General features: G+C 62.2%; 1 protein-coding gene across 1 annotated transcript; it reads left to right on the top strand.

The window, feature by feature from the left end:
- The first annotated feature begins 31 nt into the window (after positions 1–31).
- Positions 32–13,486, top strand: GDPD2 (glycerophosphodiester phosphodiesterase domain containing 2). The gene is made up of 16 exons (XM_044452790.1): positions 32–89; positions 2,341–2,462; positions 3,401–3,504; positions 3,592–3,685; positions 4,813–4,872; positions 5,428–5,526; positions 6,114–6,207; positions 6,620–6,765; positions 7,911–7,993; positions 8,105–8,255; positions 9,430–9,645; positions 10,551–10,702; positions 11,430–11,577; positions 11,829–11,911; positions 12,704–12,732; positions 13,066–13,486. The coding sequence occupies exons 2-16, from the start codon at positions 2,361–2,363 to the stop codon at positions 13,116–13,118; spliced, it is 1,614 nt and encodes a 537-aa protein (XP_044308725.1). The 5' UTR covers positions 32–89; positions 2,341–2,360; the 3' UTR covers positions 13,119–13,486.
- The last annotated feature ends 813 nt before the right edge of the window (positions 13,487–14,299 follow it).

Raw genomic sequence — 14,299 nt, 5'->3', positions numbered from 1 at the left:
CGGGCGAGGCGGGCGCTGGAGGGCCGCGGCCGGCCGGCCGGACAGCGGAGGCGCCTGCCCACCGCCGAGGGACGCGGGCGTCGGGCCAGGTGAGCAGGGGCGTCCCGCGCGGGGACGCGCTTCCCGGGAGGACGCGGCTCCTCTCGCCGCGGGCGCCCCGGAGGAGCCCGGAGCGACGCGCCGGCTCCGGCGGCTTCCGCGCCCGGGGAGAAGCGGCTTCTCCCCGCAGCTCCGCGAAGCCCACCCGCGCCCGGGGAAAGCGCGCCGCGCTCCAGTTGGGGCTCCCGGCGCGGGAGGGGCATCGCTCCTGCGGAAGGAGAAGCTCGCTCGAGAAGTTTCCCTTCGCAGCAGAACCGCGCCGGCCCCGACTCGCTTTCCCTCTTCCTCCCAGCCCCGCAGAAGTGGGTCGCGGAAATCCCCTGGAGAAGCCTCGCCTTTCGCCCGCGGTTCGCGGACGGCTCTTGTGCCGCCGGAGAAGCGCTTGCTAAGCCGGGGCGGAAGGAGGAGACGGCGCTGCCGTTTTTCGAGGACTGCCCCTCGCCTGCCCCGCAATCTTGGAGCGTTTCGGCTGTAAAACGTCCTCGCACAACCAGAAATCCCGCAGAGCGGAGCGTCCTTCTGGGAAGGAGAAAAGCTCTCTCTTCTTTCCTCCCTTCCTCTGCGGGCCCATGCAGGCTCGCTCCCTCGCTCCCTCGCTCCCTGGCATTTCGCAATGGCTTTGTTTGCAGCCATGTCCTGGGCCAGCCAAGTTCCCGCAGGGCTTGCAGGGACAACCGCCCCCCCCCCCCCGTGCCTTCTGGGCCCAACCCGCCTCTCTTTGCTGGCATCCTCAGCCTCTGGCCACATGGCAAGACAAGAGGGGTGCCTTCCTGGGCCGCATGGGCAGTCCCCTCTCCCTGCCCTGGCCCCTCAAGGCTGTTCAGGTATCCATAGCAACACCGGTCGGGCCTGCAGGAGGAGGTGGCCCGCATCCCACAGCTTGGCTCTGCCCCTGGCTCCACACGTCCCTCCAGGGTGGGCAATGGGCGAACCGATTCCTCAGGCCGGATGGCGAGTGCGCCGCTTTCCCATACCGCTGCCTCCGTGTAAGAAAGGGCTGTTCTGTATGAAAGAGCCCCCACGTGTGGGTTTAAATTTCTAACGAGGGTGTCATCTGCCTGCATCATGCTTCTCAGAGAACAAGAAGCCAGGTCTCTGCCCCAAGATGTTTACAATGTAGAAAAGCAATGCCAGAGAGGCCGCCAAGAAAAAGAAAGGCGATAAAGGCGAGGAGTGAACAGGTGAAGCAGCAGATTGCTGACTGGGTTTTCGTGTTGTCGGAATCCAGCGGTATAAACAAGCCACAAAGAGCCCATTGAGAGAAACCGCAGCTTGTGGGAGGTTTGAGAGCCGTGAGCTGCCCGCCAGCGCTTGCTGCCTCAGCTGGGTTCAGGTGACCGCCCACATCAAGCCCACCCCCCGCCCTTCGTGCGCATTGTTGTGCTGCTTGAGTGCGCCTCCCTTTTCCACTTTGTGGAGCTGACTTTTAAAGACACTTGGAATCCAGGTCTTCATTCCCCTGGGGCCGGTGCTGGATTTGGGCCCCGTGACCAACTCGCCCCCCAAGGGCTGCTTTTGCTGCCCAGGCACCGGTGCGCTTTCCACCCTGCAAGTACGCGGTCAGCGCACCCTCCTTCCCATGTGGCTTGCGCAGCCGGTGCTGGCTGTGCCGCTGCCGTTGCCCGAGGGCAGCGTGGAGGAAAGAGAGAGGCGTCTCTCTGCTCCGCCTGATCAACACGTGCAAAAGAAGTTAAGCTCCGCAGGAAGCAGGCTGTTGCCGCTAAAGCGTGATGTCCAGGCAAAACCCCCAGAAGAGGCAGTGACGGGGAAAGGAAGGCTTCTGCATGCGGGTTTCCCCACATCCCCCTCTTATGGCTTCTGGGCACTGCCTGCCTCGTCATTTCTCCTTTTGCCCCTCCGGAGGAGGCGCAGCGCGGAGCCGCACACTAACGCCGCGCTGTGTGTCGCGGGCCTGCTCCCACATGCAGGTTCAGGTGCGGCGGCTGGGGTGGGGCTCTGGAGCCTGGTGACACTCCCAGCGCCCAGGTTTCCGTAGGCCTGATGCCTGAACTGGATTATCTTCTTCTGGGAAGCCACCCACAAATTCCCACCAGTCGTCGATAGCGGGGAGTCGGCAACCTCCTGGGCTTCTCCGGCTCCACGCACGCTCCACTTGCAAGAGTCTCCCGTTCGAGGAGCGGCCGGGAGGTCCGGGCGAGCGGAGTGGCTGTTCTCCTGCTCCCTCGCTCTGTCTGCCAGGCCAGGCCAGGCCGACCGGCTGTGCGCACTCTCTCCCTGCAGGGCCCGGTGCTCCCACCGCCATGGCGAAGGACGGGGGCTGCAGCGGCCTGTGTGCCACCTGCCTCTTGTGCCTTTACAGCTGCCGCTGGCGTCGCAGCGGGAAGGGTCTTTCCACGAGCAAGGTGAGTTGGGGTGCGCCGTCTGGGGAGGGGCCCCCACCCTGCTGGACAAGGCGGTGTGGGTGCCGCACCTCTGGAGGGCTGCCAGGGGGCGGCGAGCCTTCCTCAAGGCGGCTGGGCCACGCCAGGCTCTGGAGGAGGAGTCCCGCCATCGGCTGCTCCCCTTCTTTGGGCATGCCCGCGCCCCCTCTGGGAGACCCTCCTCCTCCAGTGCATGGGTTCCCAGCATACCAGCTGCGGCTCGTTGGCACAGCAAGCCTCAGAGCCAAAAGCCCCACCCAGGATCGTCAGCCCCGGCTGTGGGTTGTTCTGCTGCGTAACCCAGGCAGTGAGGGTTAAGCTACCCTGAGCAGGCGGAGGATCGCATATTCCTGGTGCCACAGCACGTTCTGCCCAAGCCAGGCTCTGGTTCCGCCCTGCAGAGACAGTCTGTCACACGATCCCAGGCCTGCAGGCAGACTCGGGGCTCCCCCCGGGGAGTGCGGAGGAACGAGGCGCCCTGGGCGACTGGCTTGCCCGGCGCTGCGCAGGGGAGGTCGGAGGTGGAGTTCCTTGCCTGCCTGGGCTTGCTGGGAAGCGCCCAGATAAAAACCAAATCCAGCTGTACTGCAGAGAGAATGGCTAAAAACGCGCCTTGCAAACCAAGCATTATTGGTTGCTTTAAAGCAATTTCCAGAAAGAACCTAATTTGTGAAAGGGAAGGAACCTTGCCCTGGGGGGAGTCCCATCGTCTCGGTGCCACCCAATGCCACCGAAAAGACGCTGTTCTCCCACAAGACTCCATGAAGCGAGTGCGGAGCGCGTGTCCTCTGCCCAAAGCCGGCTCTGCCCATCTTGGACTGGAGCAGGCCTTCGCACCAGAGGACAGGGCAGTGCTGGTCACGGGCACCCACCGCGGGTCTTCGGGTGCGTGGACTGGCGTGTCGCTTCCTGATTCACAGTGCGACTGCGCCTGGTTCTTCTTCCTCCTCGGCGTGTGCCTTTTCACCCTGGCCTGGCTCTACCTCGCCCTCATCACACTCAATGATTTCCACAACCTCAACGAGTAAGTAGAAGGCACCATGTGCCTTCCCTCCCTCCCTCCCTGGCCCGGCCCGGCCCGGCCCGGCCCACCTCTCGTTCTGCCCAACAGATTCATCTTCCGCAAGACCGAGTGGTGGCTTGACTGGTCGCTGGTGATGCTCTCTGGAACGGCAACCCTCGCGACGTACGCCTCTGTGCTCCTGGTACGGCTCTTTCCAGCACTTGCCTCCCTCCAGAATTCCCCGCTGCAGTTTTGGCCTGGCTGAGGACTCAGCCCTCCGGGCTCGGGGAACACACGGCTGGCTACCAGTGGCCGTTAGTCACAACGGCTGTCAGATTGACTCCGGGCTCAGGGGCAGCAGAACCCCAGACACAAAGAACTGGATCTCAGGTCCTGCTTGTGGGCTGCAGGTTGGCCACTCTCAGAGAGAATGTAGCTTTAGGTCTCTTCTTTGTCCATTTTGCACCATTATTTTTAAATTATTACTACTATGGCTATGGCTATTATTATTGTATTACGTGTTATACCTGAACTTCTTCCTCTTCCAAGGAACCCGAAGTAGCTTAGAAACTTCCGCATCTTTCCATTTTGTCCTCACAACAACGACCCTGTGAGGCAGGCTAGCCTGAGAAGCCCGGCGTCGCACAGTGCGCTCCCCAGCAGAGTGAAGACCAGATCCTGGAGCAGCCGAGTCCCAGTCCAGCACTCTGAACCACTCTGCTAAATGTTATAATAATACTACTAATACTAATACTACTACTACTAATATGCTGGACAGCATTTGGCCTTTGGGAGCAGCTTCCGCCTGCTAGGAAGTTCCTTCCACTCGATGATACGGAAAGCCCCTCGCCGTGCGTCTGCATGGCAGATCTGCACTGTTTGAACGCCGCCGCCCTGCCCACACTCCCGGGAACGGCATCACACGTGCTAGCACAACAAGGGAAACCCTGCACAAACACTGCAGCTCCCGCGTTCCTTCAGCAAAGCCACAATGCGAACACTCTCTTTTACAAGGCTGCCAAGATCAGGTTTGAAGCCCATTCAGGGAACAGTTCAGAAGCTGAAGAGGCGCTAAGTAAGTGAGGTTGCCGGCCATTAGCGGCTGCTTCAGCTGAAAGCAGCTGAGTTAGTTATGCAAATAAGAAAAGCCGCGCTGCTCGTGCTGAGCCGCTTTCCTCAGGCAGGATCCGCCTTGCCTTGCCTTGCCTTGCTGCCAGGTTTTGACCGTTTCCCTTTCCCGAGTGTCCCCTCTCACCCGCACTCCCTGTCTCGGAGCTGCGATGCAGAAGGGGCTTCCTTGGTTCTAACCCTGTCCCGCTTTCACCCCAGGTTCTGGCACTGGGCCTGCAACTCTGCCGCCAGCCCCTCAAGCTGCATTGGCTGCACAAGGTAACCCTGCCCTGCTGTGAGCGTGTGCCCAGCTTCTCTGCACAAGGTGTGCTCTTGAGCGATATTTGCAAGCCGGGTCTTACCCACATCTCCTCTTCCTCTGCGTCCCATTTTAGATTGCAAGCTCTTTGGGGCAGGGGCCTGTCCTCTTATCTCCTGCAAAGCATCACATGTGCTGGTGCTGTAGAGGCAAAAACAACCTTGAAGACCCAGTTTATTAACAAATATCCAAGAAGGACACAGGTGAAGGCTAGAAGGATACACAGTGCTAGCAAGCAGTTGATTCTCCAGAGAGGAGCTGACTGCTCCCACTGGTGCACTCCGCTCCCCCTCCCTCCCTGCATTTCTCTCTCATGGTTCAGAACTGATTCTCTTCCCACGTGCATTGGCTGTGTGTTAGGGTAACATCCAGCAACAGGCTGGGCTTTTTAGGGAACGCAAACATGGCAAGCTTCTTGTCACAAATGTGCAGGGCCTCCCTGTTGAAGGGGCGTTTTGAAGGCAGCTCAGCCGTCCTTTTTCCATGCCTGACCTCATCCTTCCGGTTTCTTCCAGAGTCTCCTGATCCTGGCAGTGCTTGCAGTGGCGGCAGCTTTTGTGGGAGTGGAAATCCAGTGGGCAAGCCAGTGGGAAAGTGCCCACATCTCTCTGCAGGTGAGAGCCCACACCTGAGGAGGAACCTGGAAAACACGGGCTGCCGCCGCCACCGCCGCTTTCTCTTGAATCGCACAGGGAGCCGTTGGTGGCTAAAGCACTTGTGCGACTGAGCGGGGGAACTTCTTGTTCTCGCTGCTGGCTCAGTTGCAGGACGGCGCGTCCCTCGTGGCAGCAGCTGCAGCACTGAACGATTCCTGGGAGCTGCCACGTGGCCAGGCTGAGCAGCCATCCGCTCAGGACACGCTCGCTCCAAGTTTCCTGCCTGCAGCAAAGCCAGAGCAGGGTGGCCATTCTGCGCACGCCCCATGGCTGCCGTTAGCTCAGTTGCTTGTGCCTCTGCCGGCTGCCGGCCCAGACTACTGGGACCATCAGTTCCCCCTGCCTCTCAGGACGGGGGGGAAACCACCGCTGAGCGGGACTGGCGCTGCCTGGAGCCCCCTTCTGGCACACGGGCGTTCCTGCAGTCCCCAGGCGCCCCAGGCAGCTTTGCAGCCTGGGCCCTGCCTCTGCTCTGCTCTGCTCTGCTCCTGGCTGCCCACAGCAGTCTAGGGAGCCCCTCTGACGCCTGCTTTTGCCTCCGCCAGGCAACAGGCCCCTTCCTGCACATCGGAGCCGTGGTGGGCATGACTCTCCTCGCCTGGCCAGTGGCCGACTGCTTTTACCGGACCTCCCGCTCAGGTAGGGGAGCCCAGCACTCTTGGCTGGGGCTTTGCGCCACGGCGACAGAGCCCTCGGGCTCCTCCGGTTTCCTCGCAGCTGGCTGCCGTTCCTCTCCCGGACCTGGGAAGTGGTCGCTGCGGGACCGCTCAGCGGCCGCTGGTCCACTGCAGGATGGGCCAGGGTCTCCCGTGTGGCCGCGTCTTTGGCAGGGGGCGCTGTTGCCTCCCCCTGTTCCGCTCTGAAGAAGCGGTGTCTCATTGGACGGAGGGAGCGAGAACGGCCCAGGAGAGGCAGCCAGGACCTGGGAATGGCCACAACATCGTTTGTACCTAGTGGGTCTTTGCAAGGGGGGGCAGGACCCTGGCTCCCCACAGCCCTCTGAAAGATTGTGGGCGTCATTCCCAGCGTGGGTGCATTCCCGTCTCCGCAGCCCTCCGGATACCTCTGCTGTTGCTGTATTTGGGCTCAGTGTTCGCCCTGTACCTGGCCCCACTGGGCATCGACTCCCCCTGCTTTTTGGAGCACAGCCAGCTGCCCCCCAAACCAGCTCTGTTTGGGCACCGTGGAGCTCCCATGGTGAGTAGCTTGCCACCATTGGCAGCTGGAATGCAGGAGACCAGCGAGGCGGGTGGGGGGCGCCTTCTGGAACAACCCAGAGCTGCCCGTTTGTCCGTGCAGGAAAAATATCAGCGATCTGTAGGACCGTTCTGGAGAGCAGCTTGTGCTAAAGCCGGCCGCGATGCTGAGGGCCGGGGTGGCCGCATGCGCACGCAGCCTCAGCTGCTTTTGCACGCTGCTGCTGCTGCTGCTGCTGCATTAAACCACCTGCCAGGAAAGGCACTTTTCTGTCCCTCGCAAAGTCTGTGGAGGGGGGCCTGGTCCACGGCGGTTCCACGGCGGGCAGTGCCGGTCACCAGTCCCCAGAACTGGCCGGCCCTGCACTAGTGGGCAGACTCCGGGGGCAGGAGTGTGGTTCGTGGGTCCACGGCACGTTTTAGGGTGGGGGGGTCTCCCCGGGTGATGAAAGGCATGTCCCTTGGGAATTCAGCCCTGCACTGGGGGCTGCTGGGCTGCCTGGAAGGGAGCAGCCACGGGGGAGCACCCCTGCGAGCGCGTTCAGGATGCGGGGGGCAATCAGCGGTTGCTTTGCTTCGGCCAACCAAAGACCCTCCTTGGAGCGCCGCCTGGAGGCAGGGCCGCCTCCCTCTCCCTTGCCCCCACCTGGACGCAGCCCCGGCAGCCCGTCTCGCCAGGACTCCGGCGGCCTGCTCTCGGCCCAGAGGGATCCGTGGGACGCTGCACACACCCCTTCCCCAGGGCCCTTGGACAGGGCCGGGCCCCCGTGGAGGCTTGCTGCCTGGGGCTGTGCATAGAGGGAAGGGGCTTGCGGGAGCAGCCTTTGGGGGACGCCCCCTGCCTCCGCTGGAGAGAGCCAGGGAGAGCAAAGGGATTCACCTCTGCTTCCTCCGGGAGACCCCGACGGCCCCCAGGCCAGGGAGCAGAACCCGGGAGGGGTCTGCAAAGGCGCCCCAGGCTCCACAGCCAAATCGGGCCCACGGAGCAGAGGTTCTTCACTGCTGTATGCAGCCCTTAAGCCATGGGACTCCGCAGAACACAGCCTAGCAGTGGAGTCGAGTGCGGGGGGGGGGGTGCGAGTCCAGCGGCCCAGCCTTCCCCTCGCAGGCTGGGCTGTGCACCTGCCATGCTTCCTCTCCCGACAGCTCGCGCCAGAGAACACCCTGATGTCCTTCCAGAAGGCGGCCAACTGTGGCGTGAGTGCCTGGGAGACAGACGTCCTGGTGAGGTGAGGGGCAGGCCAGGGATCTCCTGGCCTCCTTCCCAATCCACCCCTCCCCCAGCTGGGAAGAACGGAGCCGCAGCCCAGACGAGCCCCCTCCGTCTTTCTCACCGCCAGTGCCGACGGGGTGCCGTTCATCATGCACGACGAGACGCTCATCCGGACCACGAATGCTGAAGAGGTCTTCCCCGTGCTGGCCCGATCCAGCGCCAGCGCCTTCAACTGGACGCAGCTGCAGCAGCTGGATGCCGGCAGCTGGTTCGTGCAGGTAAGGCGCAGGCAAGCGCGGCTGGACTGAGAGCCAGGTGGCCTGGGTTGTGCGGGGGGCCGCCTGGCTCGGGGGGCCGTTCTGTAGTCTGTGGACTGAGCCGCGCAGGGCTGCTGGGTGGAAGGGCAGCGAAAACCTTTGGGGAGGGGGCCTTTCGGGAGAGCACAGAGAGGCTGAACGAGGGTAGAAAGCATGAGACAGTGGGTGCGCGCCTGGTTCTGCATGATCCTGCCCCACATCCGGGGATACTGGACCATAAGGAAAACTACGTTGGATCAGAGCTGTGATCCATCCAATCCAGCAGCCCATTCACGGGATCCCTCGGGCAGCGAGCAAGCCGTGGTGCAAACCCCCTGGGACGGCAGCCCTGGTGGCAGCCGGGATGCCCCGATTCGGAAGCTTTCCTGCAGCGGTCCTGCTCCAGGTTGCATCTTACCTGGGAGCAAGGTTAGCCTCCCCAGAGACCAAGGCTGCCGCTGGACTGCCGCATCTTTCCAAAATTCTCCCCCAGAGGCGGCTCTTTTAACATAGCATCCTTTCCAGAAGCAGCTGAGCACCATTTTTCTTTGAGAGAAGCACTGCTTGCTTGGCTTTACTTAATATATATGACGTTGTGTGACGTTGTTACTAGCTTGTACCCCAGCCAGAGGCTGGGCCTGCCTGTCCTGGGGCACTGAGGTGGTCCAGACAGGTGGGAATAAGGGGTCGTCCCCCCCTGCAGCCATAGAACGCTCCCCAGTGATGTCTGTGTGGCCAAGTGTCCTCTCTTTAATGCCAGGCCAAGGGTTCCCGGTCCCCCGGCAGCTGAAGGCACGGGGTGCGCTTTTTGGGCTCAGCTGCTTGGGTTTGGGGTTTTACTGCTGCTCTCACTGCTTTGCTAGTTTTGATGGACGTTGTTTTGGAGCAATTCATATTGTGTATTTTAGCCATTTTCAAGTTGCCTTATGCTTGAAAGGTAGCGAAGAAAATGTTGCTGTTGTTCTTAACCCTGGCAATGCCCCTTTGCTCCATTCTCCCGGAGGGAACAAGAGCAGGGGCTGCTTCCTGTTGAAAACCCAGAGACAGATGCCCTGACAAGTTGGCGGGAGAAGCAGGCGGCCGGTGGGAATGGTGGGGGGCCGGCTCCACGGGGCCCAGCCGACCGTGCCCTCATGCCCTCCCCCCTCCTCACCAGAACCCTCCCTTCCCCACTGCACGAAGCCTCTCACGCGACGACCTGATCCTGGCAAAGGCCCAGCGCATCCTCTCTCTGACGCAGCTGCTGGGTGAGGCGGAGAGGCACAACATGGCGGTCATGTTCGACCTGCGGCCAGAGGAGGATCCCCAGTACCAGCACCTGGTCAACATCACAGTGGCGGCCGTCCTCCAGTCGGGAATCTCCCCAGAGCTGGTGAGGGTCCTCCTCCTCCTCCCCCTTGTGGGGACAGCTTTGACCTGCTTGGCGCTCTCCAGAGGGGTTGGACCACAGCTCCCATCGTTCCCAACCGGCGGGGCAGGGAAGGCTGAATGGGGCATTCCAGGCTCGCTCAGCTATCATCCTGGGAAGGAAGGAGGCAGCCCAGGAAGGGGAGCAGGCATGCTGGTCCTGAGCCCCCAGCCCCCCTGTAGCCTCTACCACGAGTGGATCCAGGCGAAGACCCCTTGAGGGGCACAGCTCTGTGAAAGGAAAGGGGGTCCCCACAGCTCCCCGCATTGTGTACTGGCCAGGGGATGCTGGGAGTTAGAGGCACTTTTCTGTGCAAGCTTGCTGCACTTTGAACTGAGTGCGTTGCTTTCCTTCCCACGCTGTCCTCAGGACAACGCAGGCCAACGTGTGAAAGGTCCCCGCAACGCTTCTCTCGCCCTCACAGCCCCCTCCCCCTGCACCAAATAGCTGGGGGACTCAGGTTCGGGACCAGGGAAATCGCTGGATGGGCATTTCATCCCTCGCACGCTCCTGTGCATTTCTGATCCAGGCCCCCAGACGTGTGGGGGCCGCATGTGGGTTAGCCCATGCGACAGCCCTGCCTGGCAATTTGCCACTCTTCCCTTGGTATGGATCGGGGGGGCTGTGGGAGAGCAAGCCCATCAGGCAGAAGTCCACAGGTAGTGCCTCCAGCTCCCAGGCAGGGCACAGGCAGGCGCGGGACGCCCCCAGCAGCCGACAAGGGCTGTGCCAGCTGTGGGTGGTCGGCCAGTCCCTTTGGAGAGTGCCAGGCCGGGGGAGTCTGTCGGAAAACAGCCTGGCTTGGAGGTGGCGGTGGGAGCAGAGCGTGCGAGGCCTCGCTCCATGCCCGTTTTCCCCACCTGCCTCAGATCCTGTGGCTACCTGAGCAGTTTCGGGATCAGGTGAAGAAGCAGGCCCCTGGATTCCGGCATGTCTATAAACGGAAGAGGCTGAGCAATGAGACGGAAGCACCCCTGCGTGTCAACCTGCCTTACCAAAACCTGAGCACTGCAGAGATCCGGTTAGCCCTGGGGGTGGGGGCGGGACCGCTTGGCCGGCTCAGCCGCTTTCAAGCAGAGGATGAGCTGCCCCAGGAGGGCAAAAAGCCGGGCGTCCGGATGGTCGCTTGGGTGCGTGCAGTGCAGCAAATGCGTTTCACATAAAAGATCGAGGGCGCCAGGTCCGCAGCCATCCCCCAGGTGCCTCGCTGGTGCGTAAAGGGTTGCGCCATCCCCAGCTGCCGAGCGCACGCGGCTGTGAGGTGTGGCAACAGCCTTGGAGGGAAGCTGCTCGAGAGAGAGAGTTCAAGATTTCCCCTTTGCTCCTTGCTGCTGAACTGGACCGGTTGAAGGGACCAGTTTGCATGATCAGCTGTGGCCACTTGGACCGTCCAAGGTGTGGCCACAGCTTGCCCTTTCAGCTGAAGCTGGGGCAGTGAGATATGCGAGGACTGCGCATCCCTCATGTAACCCAACAACCAACCATGGGTTCTTCGAGGGTTGTTCAAACCCTCACTTAGCCCATGATTACTGGGTTCAGTCGACATGGAACGCTGTAGCCAAGGCCTGGATATCCCAGTGCTCTCTGGTATGCGCCTCAGCCTGCCATAGCTGAAACGTGCCGCAGTGGCCTGTTTCAGCTGCACAGAGCAGGTCACTGGGCCTCCCTGGAGGCATCCCTGTGAAGCACCGGCAGTTCTCTGTCAGTGCTGACCGCCCCTGCCTCACGAACCCGCTTTCCTTGCCCAGGGAGTACCGCCAGGACAACATCTCAGTCAACCTGTACGTGGTGAATGCCCCGTGGCTCTTCTCTGTCCTCTGGTGTGCCGGGGCCAGTTCCGTCACCACAAACACCTGCCACGTGCTGCAAGGGATGGAGCGTCCCCTCTGGCTTCTGGTAAGGGGCTACTCCTCCACCTGCAGGAACATGCTCTCGGGGAGGGCCAGGCATCGGGCCGCGGCAGGACCCCTCCCCGGTCTGAAATCCTGGAGACTTGCCATTGCCCGTCTGCGACGGCAGTCCCGGACCAGGTGGACCCAGGGTCTGGCTGCGAAAGGCTGCCCGGCCTGCGTTCCAGTGTCCCAGGAGGCGGAGAGCTGCCGGCTCCGCTCTCCCGACGCCCCATTCCGCATGTGCCCTCCCCACAGCCTCGTGCCACCTACCAAATGATCTGGATCGTGACTGACTGCGTCTCCTTCTTGCTGATCGCGTGGGCCTTCCTGCTGCTGAAGTAAGTGGGAGCCGGCAGGAGCCGGGCTTCCCTCAGGGCGGCAGGGCCTCCCCGCACTCCCCATCCCTGCAGAGCCCACCTTTCCCAGCGTGGTGGGGGGAAGGCTGCCACCTCTCCCACGCGCTTGGGGATGCCAAGGAAGCCGCCCGGCATGTCCACCACAGTTGCTTGCACCTGGTGGGGCAGGAAGGGCTGCTTGGGCAGTGAGGGGCGGGAGAGCGGTGGGCGTTATGGGGCGCTCCCCCGGCGAGTCCTGGTGAAGACGCCGCCCTCTCGGCCGCAGCTCAGGGGGCCTTGGCCCCGCACGTAGCGTGGCAATAAAGCGGGCCCTGATCAGAGCCGTAGCCCTGATCCTCTCCATGCGGAGCTGAGAGAAGACCCCGCCGGGCACGCCCTTGCCCTCATTCCAGGCATGGCGCACGTCCTGGGAGCTGTCTCTGCTCCGGAATGGCCTCGGGGCTGGGCAACTCAGGCTGCCAGTTGCAGGTGAAAGAACCCCTTGCGGTTCTCCAAGGCCTGACCGTGATGCAGCGAGCTGGCCTAGGAGACGCCTTTTGTTGTGCCTGTGGCCGTGCTTGCTGGGGATGATGGGTTGAAGCCCATGTCCTCTGCAGGGCACCAGGCTGGGGAAGGCTGGCCCAGCTCCTGTGGTGCAAGAAACTGCAATGCATTGCCCATCTGCCCCAAGCTGCTTCCTGTCCAAGGATCAAAACACGACTTTGAGCTTAGTGAAGCCCAGGTGGCAAGTTAATCTGGCCTGAGAACTAACCCTGTCCCCTCTTGCTCTTACAGAAGATGGTCCCGGAGAAAAGAGCCTGCAGGTAAGAGCTGGGCCTCCTGTATTTTACGTGCTGCGATGCACAGACAAGAACAGTTCCACTTCACTGGGGGCATTTGCAGAACCAGAAAAGTCACCAATTCATATGGCACAAGTAATAACCAGGAACTCAGTGTGAGCCTTTCCACACTGTGGAAGGGGCAGACCTGATCCTGCTGCTCCATAGCTGTACCCTGCAGATGGGGCTTGGCTGTGGATGGTGGGCACTGCAGGCCAGCGTGCCTGGAGACAGAGTCTGCCCATGGGCAGGCACAGTGCCGGCCAGGTGGCCACGGCCCAGGGCACCACAGTCAGACCTGCTTCTTTGTGCCCACAGGGTCTGACTCGGATGTGCTGCTGACCAAGATCCACAGCCTGTTGGCCGAGTGACACGGGGGCAGGCGGCAAGCACGGGCCCGTCCCCCCGTCGCTGTCTCGCAGGGGGACCCTCCTTTTCCAAAATGCCTCTCCTGGGCACGGCTTGTGGGGGGGGGTTGCCAGCCCGGAGCAGCCTGCACGCTTCAGAGCCAAGAGCACTCCTGCAGCCGCCGGGCAGGGGAGCCGACTCCAGCGCTGGGCCACGTGGGGGCTTAGCCTGGCGCCTCCCGCGGCCGGGCTCGGGGCCTGGCGTGCCTGCAAGAGCACTGCATCTGCTGGGCCCAGACCGGGAGCCTGCTTCGTGAAGGTCAGCGCATCCTCCTTGTATGGGAAGTGACCCAATCTCTCTGAAGCCATTCTCAATAAAGCAAACCATATGGACTGGGAAAAGCGGAGCTGCCACAGCTGCCGTTCTTGTTCCACGGGGGGCAAACGGAAGGGGGGCCCTCTTGCCTTCACGGCTTCCAGTCCACCCCCACCTGGCATCCTCCGGGCTTTGCACCCCACAAGCAGCAGCCGTGCTGACGGCACGGTGCTTGTGCCTTCGTTACCGCAGCCTCCCTCCCCGGACAGCACGGGCAGCTTGGCTGGGGCTCCCGGGAAGGCACCTGCAGGGCCCCAGGAATGCCTCCTGGGGCTGTCCATGGCTTGGCTTTCCTCCTGCGGCCAGAGCGCTGTGACGCGAGGCCCCCGGGCACCCCCCACTCCCACGGGGTGCCAGCACGTGCCACTCCTCCTGCCTGGGCCGTCCCCTTCCTCTGCAGCAGCCCCGGCCAGCCTTCCATGGGGTTTTCCCTCCAGGTTGCTTTTTGCTTCCTCACCTGTGTACCTCAGGTGCTGTGATTTGCTGTGTTCAGATCATTTCCCAACGAGAACTTTAGCCTCTTGCGCACACGGCAAGAACGCAGCGTGCTCATGCCGGAGAGCCAGTCCTTGCACCTCATCCCTTTAAAGAGATGGAATGCTGCCTGCCTGTGATTCTTCCTAGGAGGGTCCTGAAGGCTCATTCCAGGTACGGCCGGCAGGGGCAGGCCTGCTTCCCCCACGAGATGGCCCCACCGGGCATTGTTCTTCAGAGGAGCAACTTCCTGGCAATTCCTGGGTTTGTTTCTTTCTTTGCATTCCAGGGGATTTCGCGGAAGAGGCTCACAGCTGGCCAGGGGTCCTTGGCCCCCCGCCCCATTTCCAGCTAG

This window comes from Varanus komodoensis, unplaced genomic scaffold, assembly GCF_004798865.1.
Source record: "Varanus komodoensis strain SLA01 unplaced genomic scaffold, ASM479886v1 scaffold74, whole genome shotgun sequence".
Lineage (NCBI taxonomy): Eukaryota > Metazoa > Chordata > Lepidosauria > Squamata > Varanidae > Varanus > Varanus komodoensis.
Note: the sequence above shows the minus strand (reverse complement) of the source record. Positions and strands in the feature narration are given on the sequence as shown.

Bases quoted from the DNA above. Each gene is read 5' to 3' on its own strand.
- GDPD2 (XM_044452790.1), top strand. From the start codon at position 2,361: ATGGCGAAGGACGGGGGCTGCAGCGGCCTGTGTGCCACCTGCCTCTTG. The intron at 6,766-7,910 runs GTGAGTAGCTTG...CTCTCCCGACAG, and splicing joins GGCACCGTGGAGCTCCCATG to CTCGCGCCAGAGAACACCCT. The intron at 7,994-8,104 runs GTGAGGGGCAGG...TCTCACCGCCAG, and splicing joins GAGACAGACGTCCTGGTGAG to TGCCGACGGGGTGCCGTTCA.